Source organism: Chaetodon trifascialis, chromosome 10 (assembly GCF_039877785.1).
Source record: "Chaetodon trifascialis isolate fChaTrf1 chromosome 10, fChaTrf1.hap1, whole genome shotgun sequence".
Classification (NCBI taxonomy): Eukaryota; Metazoa; Chordata; class Actinopteri; order Chaetodontiformes; family Chaetodontidae; genus Chaetodon; species Chaetodon trifascialis.
The window spans coordinates 23,844,731-23,867,672 of NC_092065.1; the positions used below are offsets into that span (position 1 = coordinate 23,844,731).

The window sequence follows — 22,942 nt, forward strand, 5'->3', positions numbered from 1 at the left end:
TGCTGAATTTGGTCATTTGGGCATTGTTCTTGTCAGCTAGTGTTAGCCACGTTTCATGCTCTCCGGAGACAAACATTATGAAGATGAAGACTGTTTTGGGAATATCTGAGAAGATAATGACAGCAGAAACAGCTTCTTCTTCTTCTTCTTCTCCTTTGGGTTGAGCAGAAACAGCTGAGCAGTCATGCCAGTTTTGTTTGCTAAGTAGGAATGTATTCAGCAAAGGTGTTTCCATCTCCCATTTAGCGCATTGAGACTTTTTTGAAAAGGCAAAACCACCTCAAGCAAGCGTGAAAACATGGCTGCTGTTGCCATCGCACTTACTCTATGCTCAGACATCCAACATCCAACTTCAAATTTGTCGCAGCACAGCAACTCCACTTCTGTTTCCATCAGTGCACATTTACCACTGCAGCACCAACAGCTGTCCCAAGCATAAGGCAGCTCTGCATCACTGTCTTCATCAGCTGGTGGCGCTTCACTTGCTGCTTGACGGCTTCTTGCTTCTCCATGCACCACAGTTCCTCCGCATTGTATTCTGGCCCATATTAGTAACCCCAAATATCAGACCTCGGTGTTATACTATTAAAGGAGAAATTTGCCACTATTTAATAGGATATCCAATGTGAGCGAGACAGGAAGGTTCTTCCAGGAGCCAGTGACGTCACTGGTTTGTGGAAGAATAGCACAAAAAAAACCTGCTGTTAATCACACTGTATCCCTAAATTTCATTTAAATACAATTGAGATGATGTTGAAAATGGTCCCTTTAATTGAATCTTGCCATGACTGGCCTCACTTATCAAAGTACGTTAAGGATTTATTTTTAATCTCTTACATATTACATTACAGCACTCATTGGACGTCATCGTGTGTCACTGAGATTTCTGCTTTGGGAATTATCTGGTGAAGTGCTGGCTTAGCGCCTCGTGAGCAATACTGCAATACTAAATAGCTGTTTGGCCCCTGTGCATGAGGACACTGATAAGAGTTGATTATTGTGTGCAGGATAAAGCCGCAGGCACAGTTAGAGCTGTAGTTTTTCCCATGTTAGAGCAGCAGAACATATGTGACCCGCGCAGCCTGCCAGAAGTGTATGGGCTAATTGAGTCCGTGTGTGTGTGTGTTTAGGAGTGTGTGTAGGCTGAAGCTTGTCATTTGATCCTCTGCGGTTGTTCTCTGCATGGCCAGCGGTGTGGGAGCCACTCTCTGCTCCTGTACTCATCGCTAATCTCCTCTCCCTGGGGAAATGTTTGCTCACATGTTTACGTACATGTGCAGAGTTATACACATCCATGATATCAGTCCACATGAACGTTAGAGACATTCAGTATGATCATGTGTTTTTCATAACCCGGTTGCTAGTGTGCGTGTTCTGATGGGCCTTGGGTTGTGTATGCTTCATGTGATGAAACACGATGTAAAATAAATCCAGGTTATGGCCATATGCATGAAAAATTCAAAATCAGTCAGGCAAGCTCAAGCTCATGCATTGATGTACCACACACACACACACACACACACACACACACAAAAACACCGCCACCTCCACCACCACCACTGCCATTGTTAAGGGAATTGCAGATATGCAGGTGTAGCGGTGTTATGTAACTGGGTAGTGAGGCTACAGGACGGATGAGTGATCAAACACACACACACACACACACACACACACACACACACACACACACACACACACACACACACACACACACACACACATCTTTTCCTATTTAAGGAAACAAAGGGACAGTGGCCTTACTGCAGTGTTTGGAGCTTAAACCAGCTATGTGACACCTTCATTCCTCTGACTACCACAAGCAAATCAAACACTGCTTCAGTTACTGTTTAATGTACAGTAGTTGAACAGAAGTAATAAAAATGAATTGCTATAAGTCAATATGACAATATGTTGTCTTTGTGATATGATCTCTATAAGTCCCTTTACTCTGTATATTACCAACTCATTGTTCTAAATAATGTAACTGCACAAATATAGATGGATAAACACTTAACACAATATGTATTACATGCTGTAGATTTCAGACTTATCAAAAGAAAGGCAGTACAGAGTCCAGACCCTGGATTTCACCTGTAATCATTTTCAAATAATGTGATAGAAATGGCTGTTTTTGAAAACATAACAGCTGAAAAAAAATCTCACACTCAAAAAGAATAAATAGATAAAAATATTACCTTATATTCTCACTGATATAGTTTCAGTGTCCTTCCTCCTTGCAGCTGCCTAGCTAGTTTTCATAACTCATAGCAAGTGGCTCGCTATGTTCATCTTTGCAGAATGAAGTGTGTAGACATTATGCTGGTGCCTTTCACCTTGTCAGAGCTTTTATTCTTTTTTTATTCTATTTTTTCTGTGAACATTGATACAGTAGAAACAGAACAGACTTGCGGCTCATGGACTTATTATTCAATACTTAGACTTTTAGAGAGCAGCCCTCGTCTCAGCTGTACCTCGTTTTAAATGATGGAGGCTTTATCATAAGATAAGCAATGTTGATTGAAACAGAAGCTGCTGCTTTCGGTATGACTTGTATTTGTTTCTGCCTCATTGGCAACGTAATTAGATTAAACTCTGATATTTGGTACAGCCTGTTCTTAAAACTTGTTGCATGATGTGACAGGCAGCTATGTACCTTCATAAAAACATGTTTATCTCTGGTCTCAGCATGCTTGTCATTCTGTGACAATAAACAAGAAGCGGTAATCATGTCATGCTCCGCTGCGGTGAAATGCCACAGGTTTAAATGATAATGATGGTCTGTCTCATCACTGCCCCAGTTTGTCTCAGTGTGCAGTTTTTTGTTTGTTTGTATGTTTGTTTTTCAGATTTGCGGAAATACACACCACTGCTCTCCACTTCGTGTTGAGCATTGTTCTCTTCACACGCTACACCACTTCAATCATAATCATTCATTACATCACTCCAGATTTCCCAGGCATGCCCGTGTGTATGTGTGCGCGCGCATGCGTGTATGTGCGTGCGCGCGTGTGTGCGTGTGTGTGTGTGTGTGTGTGTGAGACTGTCGCATGCTTTACCCATGTGAATGATAGCATTCTTCAGGTCACACAGGAGTGGAAAAAAGCAAGACTCACACTGATATCCCACACTGTAGTGTTTGTTTGATCAAAGACTCAAAAGCCTCAAGCCTCACAGAAACACACACATTCTACTTCTTTAAGCAAGTGTCAACTCTAAGCCTGAAAGATTTGAAAGAAAAATCCAATAGCAGAGGGGGATTAACTGTTAAAACTCTGGCTGGATTAATTTACCCTTTAGTTTCCGCACCTACGTCAGCTGTACAGTTTGTAGTCTAAATGGACGAGTCGTGTTTTTTTGTTTTTATTTCTCAGTCCAGTACTAATGTAACTTCTTGTTATACCGTAGATGACTAATAAGTCATCATTATACTTATTATATAGCTTACTGTGATGTCTCAAGGCCCAGTTTAAACCTGAGGATTTCTGCTTGAATTCAAACGTGACTGCTTTGGGTAAACCCCTGTTATGCTTACCACATAATTATAGTAAAACTTGTACATGCACAAGCAGAGTTCCAAGGGTTAAGTTTTACACTGAGAGGGGGTCGGCCTCAGCGCAGAGGTACAGCATGAGTGAATGTCAGCTTTGGCCCACGCCTTACTGTTTATCTAGAAAGCTGAACAAAAGCTAACAGGTATAAATGTAAAAGTGAGTGAACCATGAATGGACCACACCTCGCTGTTTTTCTAAGAGCTGAATGGAAAGTGTCCCCCCCCATACCTGCAGTGAAGGGAAGTGATAAATTAAATAGATTGGAAATAAATTACTCTGCAACGCACGCTCTTTGTTTTCTGTCCAGTATAACAAAGGAAACTGTCATTCCTAATAGAAAAATGGAAAAAGTATAGGTGTTGAGATTTCGCTAAGACATATGTCATGAATTGTTGTTTATCCACAGTCTTAATGAAAGGGGCGGTTTGAATGCTAGTGAATGGAAAAGGTCAAAGTTAATGACTGTCAGAGAAAAGGCTTTCCAGGTTAAAAGTATAAAAGTGAATAGTGCCAGGATAAAAGGACAATACAGTTTCTAAGTCCACTGGTGCAAAGGGAATATGGATGTCTTGTGTGTAGATATTCATTCAAGGTTCAAGGATTTATTTGTCACAGACTCCTATTTCTCAATCTGTGTAGTGAACTACAGGATGGCATGCTCTGCAGAGTTTGCTAAAAGTTCAGTGTGCAATAATAATAATAATAGTTAGAATAGAGGACTTTTAGCAACTTTGATCACACATCAGAGCCGTGGGTTCCTTGTCTGTGATAGCAAGTGCTGAGCTGTCAGCAGCAGCACGGACGCCCAAAGCAACACAGCTGATTGATCATCCATTGGTATGAGGCTTGTCATTACTTCTGCAGACTCACTGATGTCAGAGCTGAATTGGAACAAATTCCAGTTGACATCATTCAGTGCATCCTGCAGCACAGCTCCTGATTGAGAATCCAGTGACTGACCGCTTTGGTCACCACAGTTACCCATATGAGCCTTTGTTTGTGTTTATGAGGACAATAATGGTGTGATCTGACTTTCCAAATGGTGGGACAGAATTAGGAGAATGGAGAATCACAGTGGTCCAGAGCTTCACCAGCAGCACTGAACCAAACACAGGAAAGATCATCAAGTACAGAAATTCAATGCTATCAATGGAACATCCAAAGAGAGTGACATGATTAATAATGAGACAAGCAAAACTGAAAAGTAAAAGTATAATAATACAGGAATTCCCCTCAGATCTGTGGAGTTAATGCAGTAGAGGAAGTGGGAAAAGTGAACGTGAGTGTGGGGTGTAGTATTGGAACAGTGCTAAAAGTAGAATTATCTGTGGTCACAGAGATCTTGTTAAAGGAGCAGTGGAGTTAAAGCTGTCCACTCACTGTGTGCCTACCCTGATGCTTTAAATGAGCTGTCATGCTTTGAGTCTTTAGTAACTTCCCAGTACTGCCTTTAGCCCGCATTTAAGATTGTATCTGATATCTGCTGTGTCTTAATCTGAACACCTGCTGTAGACAGGATGAGGGAGATGGGGCTGTAAAGGATGGTGGTGAATGAATAGTCTATTGTCTCCGTGTGTGAAAGGTGGAGCTCGTCACTGAGTCGTCAAATGAACGTATCCAGGTTAAATAAAAAGAACACAGGCCAGGTTAAAAACATCTCTGACAGAACATCAAGAAGATAGAGCCTCAGTGTGTTCTCTGTCTGACTTATAGTACCATCAAAGAATATGTTAAACTCCCGCCAATACAGCTCTCCTACGCTTTCTTCACCTACTGGGTTACTTGTCGAGCTGCCTTCCCCCTCTCACAGAGGATGCTTGAGTGCACCGTGGGTCATTTTCTCTTCAGTCATTTGTTGTAACACTTGCTTCACAGTAGCTGAGGTAAAGTTAATTTACAATTCCACCTTCTGATTTTAAGTAACCATCTCCAAAAAATACATGCATTGCCATTTGTAGTCAAATTTTAGCATTCACAAACTAGAATCTGGTCATTTAAGTATACAGTACCTCCCTCGGGGGAAAAAAATAAATAAATTACAAATTGCCATTGAAAATAAAACCAATAATAGTGCTGAAATGATCAGCCAATTTAGCAATTTGCTAATTGACAGCATTTTAATTGCCAATTTTGATAATTGATTGTTTTAGTTATTCATTAAGGAAAATCACCAGAGGTATAGTTCCAGCTGTGACCAATGTGAGACCTTGCTGGTTTTAGTCACGCTAGCCTTGGGACTTTGGTCCAGATTAAAATATTTCAACATCTACCAGTGGATTGGGACTACATTTTGTACAAACATTCATGATTCCCAGACGATGCATCCTAATGACTTAATGATGACCGACATTTCCTCTAGCGCCACCTTGAAATTGTGTTTGTCGTCTTAAGTGAAATATCTCAGCAGCTGTTGGTTGGCTTGTTATAAAATTTAGTACAGACATTCATGTCCTCTTCAGGGTCAATTGTAAATACTTTGGTGATACTCTTCTTCTAGCACCACCATCAACAAAAAATTCTAATTTGTCCTTTTTTCCTTTACGGACAGGCTTGGACAGTATCATACTGCAGTTACACATTGTTCCTCTGAGGTGAATTGTCTGCTGGTGTCAGCTGTCATTACATCTCTGCGCTAAGAACTTAGTTAGGGTCCAGAGAGCTGAAGAACTCAACCCAGGTGGTGTGACTTGCTCAACCACAGCAAAGGAAATGGTTTTACTGGTGCATCATATTATGGCTGCTGTTGTGTGTCTCTCCAGTTTCCTTCTCCTTCAGTGTAATTGAATTTAAATTATGTATGCTGTATGTCTGCTGGAGCAGAGAGGTAATAATCTCTCTGTTTAGGTCTGTGTGCCTGTGTGTATCGCCCACACGTGTCTTATGTGGAAGTGTTGATGCAACTATGTAATGTATATCCCACACTGACATTTGCCCTGGCGGTGCGTGCACACACACATACAACCTCTAAGAAACAGAAGCAACCTGAGCTCAATTCAGCTGACTGAAATTACCCTGCTACCACTTTCCCAGTACTGTAACCATAACACAATAGACTTTACATGAGTGTGTGTGTGTGTGTGTGTGTGTGTGTGTGTGTGTGTGTGTGTGTGTGTGTGTGTGTGTGTGTGTGTGTGTGTGTGTGTGTGTGTGTGTGTGTGTGTGTGTGTGTGTGTGTGTGTGTGCGTGTGTGTGTGAAAGAGAGAGAGAGAGAGACATAGCTCTGCTCACCTGACTATGTTACTCAGCCACCTTTTGTCTAAATTATTCCCACCAGACTGTAGCATGGCCCCAACTTGACACCCAGTCTAAATGTTTTAGCAGTTCCATTGTGGCTCCTCAGGACTGTAAACCATATTAACTTAGCAATTTTGTATGACAGGGGAACTCAATCTGTCAGGCCTCAACATGTCAAGCAAGCTCATTGTGCTCAGTGTAGTTCAGCATCCCCTGATAGACATGAATGATATCACCGTCATTGTTTTCGTATGGTCTCTTGCTTGGGGGGATGTTTTTAACAGATGCATAGCAGATATGAACTATGACTCTGGCCTCAGTCGAGGTAAAGCTGAGCCATATCTCTGGTCTATGATCATAATCAAACGTTGTCACTGCCCAGAAACTAATCAGTGGACAATATCTTCAAGCTGAAATTTGTATGAATGATTTTTTTTGTTAACAAGAGTGTCAGACTCTTTTGGGAGTTCCTGTCTTTATCTGATGCATACTGTATATGCATATATGTAGTCAAAATAGTGAGCCCTGCAATATTGTCCTGAAGCTGAACTTCAACAAAAGTCATCATGGTTCACCCTCTAGCCACTATAGATATCTGTACCAAATTATATGACTAATTGTCTGTAGTTGCACAGATATTTCACCACCAAAGTGGTTGACTGACCAACCAAGGGACAAACAGACTGACGGACTAACTTAGCCATACTTAGAGCCGTGCTGTTAGCATGGCTAACAATTCTATGTGCAGGTTAGGTGCAGGGACTTCCCAGGGTCAAGCAGTGGAGACACTGCACAGACGTGCATGAACAGGATGGATAAGTGTTTTTGATGGAGATGCAGTTTGCAGTTAAATTTAATTGTAAGATAAGCTAACTGTCTCTCAGCTCCATATTCAGCGACATACAGGCGTGAGAGTGGTGTCAATCTTCTCATGCATGCAACACTGCCAGATTACAACCAGTATTGCTTTTCAGTTAAGTGCCCTGTCCATGCATTAGTGTGGGGGTAATGTGAGTGTGATGGATGTGATAGCAGGAATGAAAAGAATGAAAGGAGATGGAAGGTAGGTGTTGTGAGGGGGATGGTTATTGCTTTCAAGTCTAGATTTCCCCCTCACCTGAAGGAAGCTGCACCTGCGTCACGCCAATATGTATAGAAGTGCATGTGCGGGAGCATTTCCATGTGCTGGTGACAAGGGTGTCTTTTGCTTGCTCGTGTCTAACCGTGCTTGTGTGTGGGTGGCAGGGGGTGTATTGTTCCCCAGCTGGTCTGTGTTGGTTTTTAGTTTGAGCCATATGTTGTCATACTTTGGTGCCATACTGGTTCCTCAGAGAATAGCCATTATAATAGGTGCACCTTAGTTTCTGCATGGGCTTTCTTTGGGTGATTGGGTGGAAATGTGATTACTCAAGGCCATTTAAAGGCTGTGAACTGAATAATGGGGGGCCCACCTCACTGCTTGCTCCACAGGCTTGCGCTGCTTAGTGGCAACGACTGGCTTAGCCATACGGCTTGGATAGCGTGGGGCCAGTGTCACGAAGCCCCGTGACCATTGTGTCAGTTCTTCCATTGAATTACCTCCATAGACTTGCATTGTAGGAAGACCAGACTGAAGGCTGGCCACGCTGAATGGCTGTTTACCGTCAAGTTGGGTCTGTCTCCAACCACCTGCAGCTAAAGCCACCGTAGCTAACCTGCTCAGGGTAATCGCTGCACACTCACACTGACTCAAACACGCAATGAAAACCAGGTCAAACAACACTGACTCAATCACACACTCAAGAAGGAACATACTCCCTCAGACAGACTCAAAGCTCTCTTTGAGGCACATGTGCACCCTCATACAACCTCACACCACAGTCTCAAATCAGATAATTTAATCCAAGGGACAGAAGTTTGGTCTTTATGTCATGTGGAGTCAAGTTGACAGTAAAGATGGGTCACTTTAAGTCCAAACAGATTTTCAATTTTTGCTCCATGGTAAAATGATTTCAGAGGCCTGCTTCTTAAATAGAGCTTTTAGACAGTTATTAACTATTTGTCTCATATCTAGGAGGAAGAATTGTGCCTGTTTTTGAAAGTTTTGTTTGGTAACTGGGTGTAAAAGAAGAGCACTGCTTTACCTTTCGAGTGTGGCTGTGCTGCCTCACAGTTGTCCTTGCTTGTGAAGTAGCAGATTTTGCACTCGGCCACTGCAAAACTGTCAGTGATTTTCTAGGGATTTGTAACTTTTAAACTCATGCGATGTGTACGCACTCACACAAAACACAGTGTACAGTGTCCAGGTATGTGACTGGAGGTAGTGCATCAGGGTCTGTAATCCAGTTTCAGGATGCAAAATATGAATCTATCTTGTTTATCATGCTTAGTTTGTTCAAATACCATTAATACCCGTGTACCCTTATATTTATCTGAAAATTAAACAATTAAAATCCAGAATCTGGAAATACAGCGCAGACATGCAGCAGCTGGCAGAAAGTGGTTATATTATACAGAGAAATAATAACTTTTCCTGGTTGAGTAAATGTTGTACTTAAATGTAAGGTATGAAAAAAGAACAAGAACCGCAATCAGGGGGCAACACCAACAGGCCCATCATGTTTAGGAAAGTAGTTTATGAACACACACAAAGTGCAACCATTTACTGCTTACTCCTGTTAGAAACAGGACAATAAACTGATAATCAGCCTGATCAGCCACCGTCAGTAATCAATACAAACACACATTAATCAATACAAACAAAGCAGTAACTAACCACAGTCAGTGAATGTCAGTTAACCTCATTGTACTACAGTTTCTGTGGTGCTGGGAAAACGTTAAAAACATACATACATACAGTAATTGAATTAAACAGAAGCTCCCTGTGCTCTCCATCAAAAAGATTACACCAAACTCCCTTTAAGAAACATGACATATTAACAATTCCTTACTTGTCTACAAAAACACATTACTCTAGAAAGGGGGCAGGGGCGGGTCTTGTGGATAGGCCAGCCAGGCAGTTGCTTGGAGCCCCCGGCCACTAGGGGGGCCCCAGCCACTTATTTACAACAATGATTATCAATAGCCTGGGCTTTCAGGGACCTCTGTTGGTCCCTGGACCTTGCTTTGATAACCACTAATCTATTTTTTCAGTATTCATCTGAAATGTCCCAGAAATTGTGCATTTATGTGTGCAAAAACCACATTTTTGCAGCATGCACGGGGGTTGGGGGCCCCACAAATTTCTTGCTTGGAGCTCCAAGAGACCCTAGCAACACCACTGGTTAGCTGTAGAAGTTTAGTAGTAGTTTAGTAGAAGACGCACGTCTGTGAAAGCACCATTAACGCTGAAAGTTACATCCAGGTTTTGGAGTAACAGATGCCGCCATACAGACACATTTTTAAGGCATGTTTATTCCAGCAAGATGATTCAAAGACACATTCTGCATTCTGTGGTCCAACAGTGTGGTTTCATCGTAAAGAGGACCAGTACAGTTCCCAAACACTTACTGAGTGTTGTTGAAAGAAAAGGTGATGTCTCACCGTGGTGAACATGTCCCCTGTCCCAGATTTTTTGAAACATATTGCAGGTGTCAAATTCAGTATTATTGTATATTATTACTATTATATATTTACAAACAATCAAATGTATCAGTTTGAACATTAGATATCTTGTCTCTCTACTGTATGCATTTGAATATAGGTTGAAGGGGATTTGCAAATCATTGCATCCTGTTTTTCTTTACATTTAACACTGCTTTTTTGGAATTGGGGTTGTATATGTGTCCCCTTTCGAAATGTTTGTGTGTCATTCCACATTGCTGTTTTTCTACTGATGGAATTGGTTAGATAGCTTTAGGGTGTGTTCCCAAATGTTTGTGGTTTACAGGGTTTTGAAAACATCTGACTGCATTGGCTGGTTTTGGCAGATAAGCAGAATGTCATTGGAGCCTCTGAAAATGGGAGTCGGTTCAGTTTTCAGAGGGACTGTGTTATGTTAGAAGTGAGGATATTATCTGAAACAAATAGAGGAAACCATAACCGATAATTCAGTGAACCCAGGGAAATGTACAGTGGTTTGAAATGGTTTGAACACCTGAAAGGGGAAATTACTAAAACAACTTGTGTAGGCCTCATTCCTTTGCTGTGTGCATTACAATGAACCACATTAAATATGCAGTCAAGTCAATCAAATTACACAAACTGGTGCAGCTGAGATTCAAGAACATTTGTGTTACTCCTCTCTGTCAAAAAGCAGTTCTAAGAGGAACCCACTCCAAAATATGTTGAACTAAGGATTCAACCATGTTTTTTGATTTTAACCTTTTAACCCAAAGGAAACACAAAATCAACATCCTTTTTTTTCCTGATTGAAAATGTATATTTGGTTTACTGCGAGTCAAAATGGATGAAATCTAAGCTCTGTCGAACCATATGTGGACGTAGATTCGTTTTCTGAGACATCAAGAAACTGTAAACTGTTTAACAAGTTTATTAAAATCACTGGATTGTTAACAATCAACAAGTTGTTAAAAGTGGCAGGAAGTGACACATGCAAAGTCACATGATCAGCACATGACCTGTGTGGAGTGGCCCTCTCTAAACAGAGGGTGGGGTTTGAGACACCACCTGTCCCAGCATGCAGTGCAGTGCTCTGAACCAGCTGTCTCAACGTCACAAGGAGATGGAGGGGCACTACCATAACCTGCTGGAATACCCTCTCCTCTGACAAGCACACTTCAGTGACAGGTCAAGTGTTGATCATGTGACTTCTTTGTGTGTATTTGTTGCCAGAGTTACTTCCTGTTTCTTTTTAAAACTAATAATGGTGTTTGGATGAACACTGGATTTTAATACAGTGATTTTAACAAACCTTTAAACATTGTCTCTCACCACATTTTCTTGTTTTTCATGTCTGAAGCTGTTCATTTATTTATCCCCTACCTACCTTTCTCTCTCTCAGGGAGTTGTCCTCCAGACATCAGACCAGTGTCCCATTCAGCACCGCCAGAGAGTCCAAGCTGATCTGAAGGGAGAGAAACATGACGGAAGGAACGAGTGAAGTGATAAAATGTAGTAAATGGTTGCATTATATATGAAACCACAAATGTTAGTTGCATAAATCAGGTGATCTTGCTTGTTCTGGGTCCTCGATTAGGGACTGACCCACACGAAGACCCAAATTAAATTGCTGCAAATGTCATGCAGGGACTCGTGTGCAGGGTCCATACCAGCAGGAAGCCAAACTGCAGATCATCTGAAGTTTCTATAAAACCAGATTTCTGCCAGAGTATTAACTCTAGTGAACAGAGAGTATCTTTATACTACTGTTTGAGTTTGATGTTTTGAGTATATTATGACTGTGTGCATGCATGCACGTGTGCATGGAGCCCAGATCTGTTTGGATACACCTTTACTGCATGGGTGCTGTTTATTTTTCTAGTTGAGCTATAAATGCTGAACCATGACTCTGTTTTTATTGTCTTCCATAGTTGGCACTAATAAAGTATTGATATTGTTTTTAATGGTGACTTGTTATTTATTTAGGAGACTGTCCTGGATTGTGGGGCAGCTGTGCTTAAAGTGGGAGTGTGGCGACATCCCTGTGTGTATGTGTGTGTGTTTGTGTTTCTGCACAGTGAGTCAGTCTTTCATGGTGCATCCACAACCACACTCACATCATGTAATTAACTTGAGTCGAGGTTGGAACTTCTTACATTCTCAATTCCAACAGCACTTGGACGCGGAGTAAAACAGGAATACAACAGAATACAGTTATTTGTAAGTGAGCTATGTTTGCCAGCAGTTTAACAAAGTGTTCCTGAGCTCATGCAGTAGTATCCTTCATCCAATTATGTGTTCACAAAGTGGTGAACCTCTCTCCATCCTCACTTGTCAACGACTGAGCCTTTCCAGGACGTTCCTTTCATAGCCAATCATGATACTATCACCTGTTACCAGTGAACCTGTTTACCTGTGGAATGATCCAAACAGGTGTTTTTGGAGCGTTCCACATCTTCCCCAGTCTGTAGTTGATCCTGAACCAACTTGTTTGAAACCTGTTGCTGCATCAAGTTCAGAATAAGCAGATATTTACAAAAGTCAATGAAGTTGATGAGATAAAACATTAAATATATTGTGTTTGACGGGCTGCACGGTGGCGCAGCAGGTAGTGCGTGTGCCTCACAGCAAGAAGGTCGCAGGTTCGATTCCCGGGTCGGGCCTTTCTGTGTGAAGTTTGCAAGTTTGTTCTTCCCGTGCATGCATGGGTTCTCTCCGGGCACTCCGGCTTCCTCCCACAGACCAAAAACATGCTCATTAGGTTGATTGGTGACTCTGTGTGAGTGTGAATGGTGTGTGTATTTGCCCTGCGATCGGCTGGCGACCGGTCCAGGGTGTACCCCGCCTCTTGCCCGTTGACAGCCGAGATAGGCTCCGGCCCCCCCGTGACCCCGAAAGGGATAAGCGGCATAGCAAATGGATGGATGGATATTGTGTTTGACCTGTTTTCAATTGAGTAAATATCAATGAGGATTGGCAAATGATCACACTCCAGGTGGTATATCAAATCAGTCACAGCCAGATAGTGTTCTGCCAGTCTGCTGTGTTTATTACATTGTAAATGAGCACAAATGTTTTATGTCATTGAAATTCAAAGGTCAGTTGGGTTTTATCTTCGAGCAGTTATGCGGTGGTCTCTGCACAAATCTTGGGGACATGCCAGTAGTGACTGTCCCCTCTGGAAAGCAAGGACAGAAGTAGTTCTTATCACTGCAAAACATATAATTGAAGACTTGCTTAGGGTGGATAGTTGGGTGTTTAGTCTGTGACTCTGATAGTGGAGACTGAGGTTCACGTCCAGTCTATGAAAAAACAGCCAATGTATTTTTAATATGGCAACATTTCTTCCCTGATCCTAAAGAAGGAACGGCAGATATTCAGATTTGAGTTTTAACCGAGCACTTTAAGAATGTCATGGCATGTCATGCCCTTGTTCTTGCTGAGAGTTATATAAGATCAATATGCCTTATGTCTGTATACTAAACTTCACTGTATGAAGCTAGTTCAGCTTAGCATAAAGACTGGAAACAAGAAAACAACTACTGTAGCCTGGCTCTGTCCAAAGGTAAAAAAATCTGCCCACCAGCACCTTTAAAGCTTACGAATTAACACATTACATTACATTTGTGTGATTTATACAATAACTAAGGAGTGAAAATGATCATTTGTCATTTTACAGCCAGTTAAGTGTAAGATTATTGCTTGACTGGGTGCTTCTTGTCATCTCCGTTAGGTTGCCAGACAATGAGCAGTCACTGTGCCCATAAAGCAAAGAAACTACGGGTCAGAAAACTCCCTAAATTCACTGTCCTGTCCTCTGTTTAAACACACCTTCAGGGCAGTCATATGGATCATTTTAGAAGACAGTTCCACTACTATGTCATTAAGGTACGAGGACTGCATGCATGTGTGTTAGTTTTCGTCATCTTGCTGATGTGTCAGTCGTTTTAAGTAAGACATACTTTATTGTCGTTGCTGGTGCTGAAACTGTTGTTTCCCACTGTTTGTTTATTACCTGGAAGTCAAACTATCTCCCTGTTCAGAAACACTTGAAGTGGCACGACAGGAGAGCTTGATTTAGTGCCAACATTAATCTGTAATGCCAGGAGGGAAAGCAGGTAGCTGGGGTGAAATAAGCACACCCTGATTCTTGGCTCAGTGATACTAAAGGTTGTTAAAAGAAAGAGCAGGTGAACACATGGCAATGGTTTCTTCCTCCTGAAATGAACAGTTTCGTTAATCCCATTTCTCCCTTTTCCAGTGTAAAGTATTCTGGTAGTGACCTATTAAAAGCTGTGGAATTTACAGAGTGGCCCCTCTGACTTTGCAGTGGTTTGACCCGGTAGTTCAGGATCAAAGACAAAATGCACAACCTGCCCAGAAATGCGGGGGTGGACGGAGGGTTCACATACCTTTGCTCACTTAGCCTGCACGGTTTGAGTGCGTCAGATTATGAAATCAGCACTGTGTGTGAGAAATATTAAGCTTTAACCTGCTTAGAGATTTAAATTTGGTACACTGACTGTCAAAGTGTATCTTTTGTAGCTGGTTTTACAGGAAAAATCTATTTTTAGGTGAGGTTAACTATGAAACAAACAGATCACGTCTCAGTCAAACATTAACATTCAGATGTTTTACTCACAGTTTCCTGAAGGCCCTTAAAATATTGTTGTTCTGCTTTCAGGATTTGTATTGATTTTAGGAGGTCTTCACACGACAAAAGCACACCAGACAAATCAAGCAGACCTGCCTATTTGTAGTATTCCACCGAGGCATAACGATTATCAAGGGTATATTTTCAGTGCTGTTCATGATAAGTCTTTTCCAGGAGGATTTGTCGTGATGAGAAATGTTTTGCCCTTCTGATGTTTCACATGAAGAATCCAGAAAATTGCTGTTTGGGACATCCTGGGAGCTGAAGGATACAAGGCACACAGTGTATCATTACCTCTGCCTTGGAGGTTACTTTTCTGTACCTGTTATGTCTGTTTGCATGCCTGTCTTGAGGTCTCAAGACGTTTCAGTGAATTTGCAGTAGCACATGTGGAAAGGACATTTTCAGTACTGTAGATATCACCACCATGACCATCAGTTTACTAAATACTCCAGAGGCATAGATGCATTGCCTTGGTCCAGCATTTGTCTTTACATATTGGCCACCTCGATTGAATTGCATTTGCTGGGGAAAAAGTTTTGTTTTCTGATTATTTTAATTCTATTTCCTCACAGCCAGTGGGCAAATTCTTGTGCCTGTTTTGATATTTGCCTATAATCACAATTCCTAATCACATTGTGGAATTCATCAATATATAATGACACATGCACCTATCAAATTGATCCTCCAAAATTTGGTTGCCTTTCCATTTTTAGGTTGTTCTGGTTAAATTTAAATAGCACTAACCTGGTAGACATCAGTCTACAAATTATGCACTATTAATGCTAAAAAAAACTGCCCTAAGATTGACAGTATTTAAGTGCAAATGAACACCTAATTGTTAAATGAAATCTCAACTAAATACTTCATGTTGAAATTTAATATATAGCAATAAAAGATTTACTGTTTTACTTTAAATGTCTGAATTTATGATTTTTTATGAATTGGCCATCGTTAATATGCATGTATACAGAATATGCCTTATGATTTGTTTAATGTTGAAGCACAAAAAATAGACAGCAAGTAGAAACATGTAAATGGTAGAAACTGTATAATCATTCTGAATGAGAGAGGGAAAATTTATGTGACAGGAATTCAGAGTTTGAAATCCATAGCTGGATAGGAACCGGAGGTTAATGATTGCCTCCTGTGTCCTAACGTCCTCCCTGTCGAGCTAATCTACAATCACATTCTTTCATTCTAGAGGAAAGTGGAGGAGAGTCCCTCTGAACCTGATATCCCTGAGCTCCACTGGAGCAGCAGTATGGTGAAATAACCTGGGAGTGTTTCAGTTTCAGTCCTGGCAAGGACTGCAGCTTCATACCCAACGATAACAGCATAAATGATCGCTTCAAATGTATATACAGAATTAGTTCAAGCGCTGGCATGACGAGACACAGAAATACATTTTTGACAGTATGTGACAGAAGCCACAAGAGTGAGAAGAGAAACTCACTGGAATTAAAGTACATACAAGAAGAACTGAAGAAATTCTTCCAAAGTGATTTTAAATGACAACTCTGGCTTTGGATACTATTTGAGCTGGTTCTCCCACATAACTGGGTCAGAATAACCTAGACAAGCTTTGATTTTGAGAGAGACACTGTTAAGATGCCTCATTTGAAGCTATACTATTACATCTTCCACTAGGTTTGTGTGTGAAGTTCCTAAGTTCTGCTAACTAGTCTCAAACTAGTGATTTACTAAATTGGGTTGCACCACTAAAACATAAAGCAGCTATAATCAGTATAATAGTACCAAATGAAGTACCAAATTACAATGTGAAAGGCATCACTCACAGTGATGAACCTTCAGAATATCATCTGAATCTGCAGCTCTGCAGTTATAATGAGTTTCAGCTCAGTTTCGCTTTCAAACTCACAAATTAACTATTTTGGTTCACTTGTATTGTTGTTTTCAGCCACAGCAAGCGGCTGTTTTCAATGAAAGAGTTCTGAAAACCCAACACCACCTTCCCACCACCAAACAGCAGACAGATGCAAAGATTAGCTTGTGAAAATAGTGGAACAGTTAGCAGATAAAGAGCCAGACATTTCCCAAGCAGGAATCAAAAAACAGAGCTAAAAGAGAGCAAATATTGGACTTCAATTCATAGATATAAGTAGTGAAATAAGCAACTGTTTGCTCACAGTTCATCATATCATCATGGCAAGCAAGTTTGTTGCAAGGAAAATTTGGTTAAGGTGATCTGATATGTAAATCAGTCTTTCAGGGATGTGCTGATCACACATATTCATATTGCTACAACAATAAATATATGATTTGTTGGTCAGCACTAGTAAATCTCCAATTAGCAAACACTTATGTTATAATTAGGCAAAGAACACTGTAACACAGTATCAATATGTAGCTATTTCATATAGGCTGCACCCTCTAAGAGTTGTCACTCTCAGGTTCAGGGCAAAGCTGATGTAGTCAGTGCCTACTGTGACATCAGGGTCCACAAGCAGATAACATAGACAAGTTCCAAGGTCCTAAAGGCAAAGCATAATGAGACAGGGGGCACTGGCTGTGCCATGAGTGATGCCATATCATCCCGGTCTGGGAAAAGGTGGCCAGGTGATATGACCCTCCCTCCTCCACACAGCACTGCAGCTACAGAGGGGTGGGACGTTGATTACATACCGTAATGGTCCCCATGCAGCCCACTAATCCAAAATGATGGGATTAGAGGTGCACCGTTTGGCATCTGCGTAAAAGCACCAGATCTGACAACGCACCATCTGCCATCTAGCACGTTTAAAACTGAATGAGTCAGGGTGGACGCCCATGGATGAAAGGGCACGGAGAAGCCCAAGAAGCCACTGCACAGATATCTGCCACTGTCATCCCTCTAAGAAGGGCCGTGGATGAGGATAAGGCTCTCGTGGATTGTGATTGGACGCCCTGCGGAGGCTCCACTCCTGCTGCACTCTAGGCTTGTGTGATGGCATCACACAACCAGTGAGACAGACGCTGTTTTGACAGAGCCACGCCTTGTGAGTGCCCTCTGTAATGAATGAACAGCTGCTGTGTCTGCCTGATGTTTGCTATGCCAAAACATATGAGACAAAGCGTGCACAGATCAGAGCTGGCGAGACGCGAGGCGGAGGGGGGGCTGCTCAGGGAAAACAATTCTGGACCAAAAGAAGGTTTTTGGACTTGAGGGATTTGGCTGAAAAGTTGCTGTGCTTCCGTCCAATAGAGAGGCAGAGCGGTGAGACCTATAGCATGTATAGATCATTCACACTCTTAGCCGACTTCAGAGCTGTGAGGAGCGCTGTAAGCATCTTGAGAGACTTGTGCTCAGTCAAAAGGGGGACCCCCCACAGAGCTCCAGGAGTAAATCCCACTGTGGTGCTAGAGAAAGCCCAAATGGCTGAGGCATACGCTTTATTACAGCTTGAATTGATTTTAATGCAGCTTTTGATGTCATTGACAGTATTCTAATTGCCAAGCTCAAGTGTTATGGTTTTTCACCCTTATCTCTTGCCTGGATGAAGAGTTACCTCCCTGGCCAGTGTTCTTCAATAGCAGTTTTTCTGAAAGTAAAAAATATCTTGTGGTGTTCCACAAGGTCCTTGCTTGGGGCCACATTTATTTTCAATTTTCAATTAAAGATTTTGCATATGTTGTTAAAAAAAAAAGCTGATATAATAATGATGACCCTTAAATTTTGAACAAATTTGTCCTGAACATTGCCTCAACCAAATGTATTTTGTTGAAATTAAATGTGTTTGGCAGCAGGAATGTTCTTGCTAACGCCACTATGCTGAACTTCTCTATAGATGGGATATCAGCTGAGCAGGTCACTAAAACCACATTTCTGGGTGTTAAATTAGATGGAATATGTTCCCAGACAGCATCAGACAGAGATCACTGCAGATGGAACTGTTGACAGTTTTCTTCTTGTTTCTACTGTTGGTTACTACTGTTTGCAGTTTCATGTGGAAATTTGGTTCACTTGTTTTCTGATCTTTGTGTTTGGCTTGCATTGGGGTGTTTTGTTTACACTATGTGACTTTGATTGTTGTCTTTTTGCAGTTCTTGTTTTGGACAGATCCCAGGTAGACTAATGACAACTTTGTGGAAGTTAAGGGGATCCCAATAAAGAATAAAGACTTGCCGCCTTCCTGATGATTTTCGGTGAGTCCTGGAAAAGACCTCTAGCGGCTGGCCTATGGCTGGTAGACTGAAGCAGAGAAGGAGATAGCTGCTGTAGGAGAGCTCCTAGCCATGGTTGGAACGTGGAGAGCCACAGATGCGTATCCCCATCCTTGTAATCACAATCCAGGTCTCACAACGTGGAGAGCCTGAGAAAGAAGGAGCCAAACCATCTGACTCATGCCTGCCATCTTGGTCCCTTTCCAAGATGTCTGGGAAATTGCAGCTGAAGATCACCATGTCTGCCTTGTCCTCCAGGTCAGCCCAGCTTCCATCACCACTGCCCTCTACCAGGAGTGCCATGAAGGTGTCCACACAACGCTGGAGCTCCTCCGCAAGCAGGTATGTACAGTACCGACAAGAAGCCTATGCAGTTAGCCCTCACCCAGCATGCTCAGTACTGAGGCAAGCCTTACAGCGGGGGCGAAGGTCTGCTGGCAGGATGTGGCCAATTTGAAGTAAGATTGGAAATTCCTGAAGTGTGCACCACTCAAAAGTGATTTTCCAAAAAATGGTAGTCACTGTACAACTGCTGAGTTAAGTGATGTCAGGTTTAAATGGGAGTCATATTTAACCACGCAGGAGGTCACACCAACATCATCACACACATTCATTTAGCTCAGCTGATTAACTAGAGAGCAGAACATTGAAACTGTAAAACAGGGTCTCTCTTACCCTCTCTGACACACACCAACATTTCCAGCTGTGCTGACGGGAGCAGAAATGGAAAGTTAGAATGCATCGCACACTCACACATGACTTGAGCGAACGCACATGCTGCAGAGGCAATGGGAAGTGGCAGACAGGAAAGCGAAAGGCAGCATCTGTTTCCATCTATTCATGTGTTGGTGACGATGATGAGGCTGGAGTCAGAGTGAACATCCTGCATGACGTTCACCCTGTCATCTGGTCTCTCTCACACACACATCATTCCTCTTCAGATGCACAGCCCTGCCATTGCCCTGTTTAGCATCATCTGTAAAATCACTCATGGTGCAGTGTGTCATTTCTCCAGAGACGACCACCATGTAATAATACTGGATGTCTGATTAGTTCAGTGGAAACAAGCATGCAACTGAAACTGCATTTGAGCCAGATATATGTATGCATCAGAATCAGAACTGGTTTATTGCTAAGCAGGTTTTCACATGCAAGGAATTTGGAATTTTTAATGAATGTTTTGGTGCATAACAGCAAACACAGCAAGTAGAAAAATGTAGAGAAAGAAAGATAGATAGCAAGCACAGCAAATTAAGAAGCATAAATAGAAACTTTGCAATACAATCTGAAGATATATTGTAAAAACAATAAATAATAAATAAATGCAATATTTACAATATGAACATTATTGAAATGAAGGAACTGTACAGTTTTGTGTGGAACAGTTGGTTTTTTTGGACGTAATCAGCTAATAGGTCATAATTTTTTAAATATGTGTATTCACTTTCTTGCCAAGATATCGCTCTCATGTCTGCATGGTAAATATGAAAATACAGTCTGTTAGCTTAGCTTGACATATACACTGAAACTGCACCTTTTCTGATTATTGTTTATAAAATGATGAACCATTCCCTTCAATGTATTTGTACCCTTGTGTCTGATTTCCAAATTACCAAGGCTCCAGGGCTCGTATGTTTGGCATAGTTTAGGAAGTGGGAAGCATTAGGCTCAGTGCTGAGAGGAAGGTATAGAAGGTCCTGAGAGATGGACTAACATGTATGTTTGATTTCCCATTCGGAGTATAAGTCAAAATAGTTTTTGTGATTTGTTTATTTATTTTGGTAACTCAGCTGATTTGAATTGTTTTCCTTTTTTTCCACTTTGGGGTGGGCAAGCCTGTGTATGACAATCAGAGCTTGTGTCACTTGTTGTAACCTGCCACCATAGCCTGTCCTTTGCCTTTCTAAATAATAAATGCCGTCATTATGTAGTTAGCTGCCAAAATTTGAGGCTACAGTATAATATTGTTACACCATGCAGCCCTGACCTCTCTGTAATGAGGACCCACCCTGCCAGCATGAAAGTAAAAGGGTGGGCTGGTGTTGTTGTCCACAGCAGTCTGTTTTATGGCACCTGGACACCACCGTTTCAAAGTAAAGGTAGTTCTTCTCTAAGTATATCATTAAAATTGCAGTTTCAAATGAGCAGAGGCAGCTGCAGTTTTTCTTCTCCCTTGAGGTTTATTGATCTCAAAGCCTGAGCTTTGCATTCTGTAAACCCTGTGTTGCTTCATATCAACTTCCTCATTTATCTCACAATACACTGTGGCGTGACCACATAAATCTATACAGTAAGAAGGGATTTACACAAGTGCCCCTGAGCCCTTCATGTCTTTTTTCCTTTCATGTCGAGGTAAGAGTGTGTGTGTGTGTGTGTGTGTGTGTGTGTGTGTGTGTGTGTGTGTGTGTGTGTGTGTGTGTGTGTGTGTGTGTATATTACTATGTTGTGGGGACATCAGTCTGTTTACACAGTCACATTGGCCATTCCCTATGGGGAAGGCCAGTCCCCACATAATGTATATCGTTGAATTTTTGGGTGAAGACTTGAGTTAAGATTAGGGTAAGGTTAAATGTGTGTGGGTCTTATTGTTGTATTTCACAAAGTGTAAGGCATCATCATTACTTGTCTCTAATTCCTGTGAAAGATGATTGATGAGCTCAGCTCTGATACCATCCACCTGTGGGAAGTCGTTTTTGTGTTCATACTCAACACACACACATACTCACACAACGCTGCAACCTGTCAGCCCTTTGTTTCTGGGACTATTTTAAGTCTGATGAGAAAAGGATGTGAGGACACTCAGTATAAGGTAAATGTCATATCCTTCACTGTTTAAAAAAACGTGACACAGGAAGGTATGTTTGCCTTTGACAGGTGTGAGGAACGTGAGGTCAAGGCAGCTTCGGCCAGTGTTTGTTGACTCCTAGTTGATGTTTAATCCAGAGTTGACATTACTGCAATGGGTGGAGTGTGGTCCCCATACCTGCCATCACAACCCTGACCAGTGTAGGAACACCCTCATGCAACTTATCGTATAAACACGGCTGGAAATAGATTGAAACACTGTTCTAACCAATTCAAGATCAGAGCCACAAATATTGAAGTTACTGTCTGACTGAATTACAAAGCAGATATCAGTATGTCTCATTGATATTTCAGTCTAATGTATATAATTTAAGCCAATGCCAAACAATAAATAAATCAGTGTCATCTATTCTAAGTGTAAAATGCATTGGTTTTAGCAGTATTTGAAGTACTATTTCAATACAGTGTAATCATGATATTAAAGGGCAGGTTCACCCAAATCTCCCAAAAATGCGTTTTCTAATTTAACTCAGCATATTGTCAAGAAATGCTCATAGTTTAAGTCAGATATCTCAAGCCTCAGTCTATAAAACCAAAACTCTCACCATGACTGAATACCTGTAGGTGAGGAAATGTGTTTTTGTTTGATGTGGTTGAACTGACCCTTTATAAGATACTGATCCATGTAGGAGATTTATTTCATTAATTCTAGCGGATTAGATTTTTGCCATCACAAATCTGTTCCTCTCTATTAGCCGGATGGTGATGTCTACTGTTCCACTCTGTTTGACCCAGCCCTGCCCATCTGGAAAACTAATGACTAAAATAGATGAGTGCACTTCCTCTTTGATGGCAGTGATGTCAGGACAACGCCAAATAAACTGTTCTGATGTTTGATGCCAGATTTACAATATGTGTCTTTGTCTTTCATCTCATTTTTCCAACAGATGATGTGCCAACACGTCAGCCAAATGTGTCCCCCTCTACCTCTGAA

The 22,942-nt window shown here is 41.5% G+C and overlaps 2 protein-coding genes across 2 annotated transcripts in view; both read left to right on the top strand.

The window, feature by feature from the left end:
- Positions 1–12,286, top strand: part of LOC139338007 (TBC1 domain family member 10B) — a 60,951-nt gene extending 48,665 nt beyond the window's left edge. The window contains exon 15 of the mRNA XM_070972885.1: positions 11,728–12,286. Within this exon, the coding sequence (XP_070828986.1) occupies positions 11,728–11,794 (67 nt within the window). The 3' untranslated portion in view covers positions 11,795–12,286. The remainder of the gene's footprint in view (positions 1–11,727) is intronic.
- LOC139337292 (protein C19orf12 homolog) overlaps positions 1–22,942 on the top strand; it is a 344,772-nt gene that overhangs the window by 141,618 nt on the left and 180,212 nt on the right. The gene's annotated exons all lie outside the window — the stretch shown is intronic.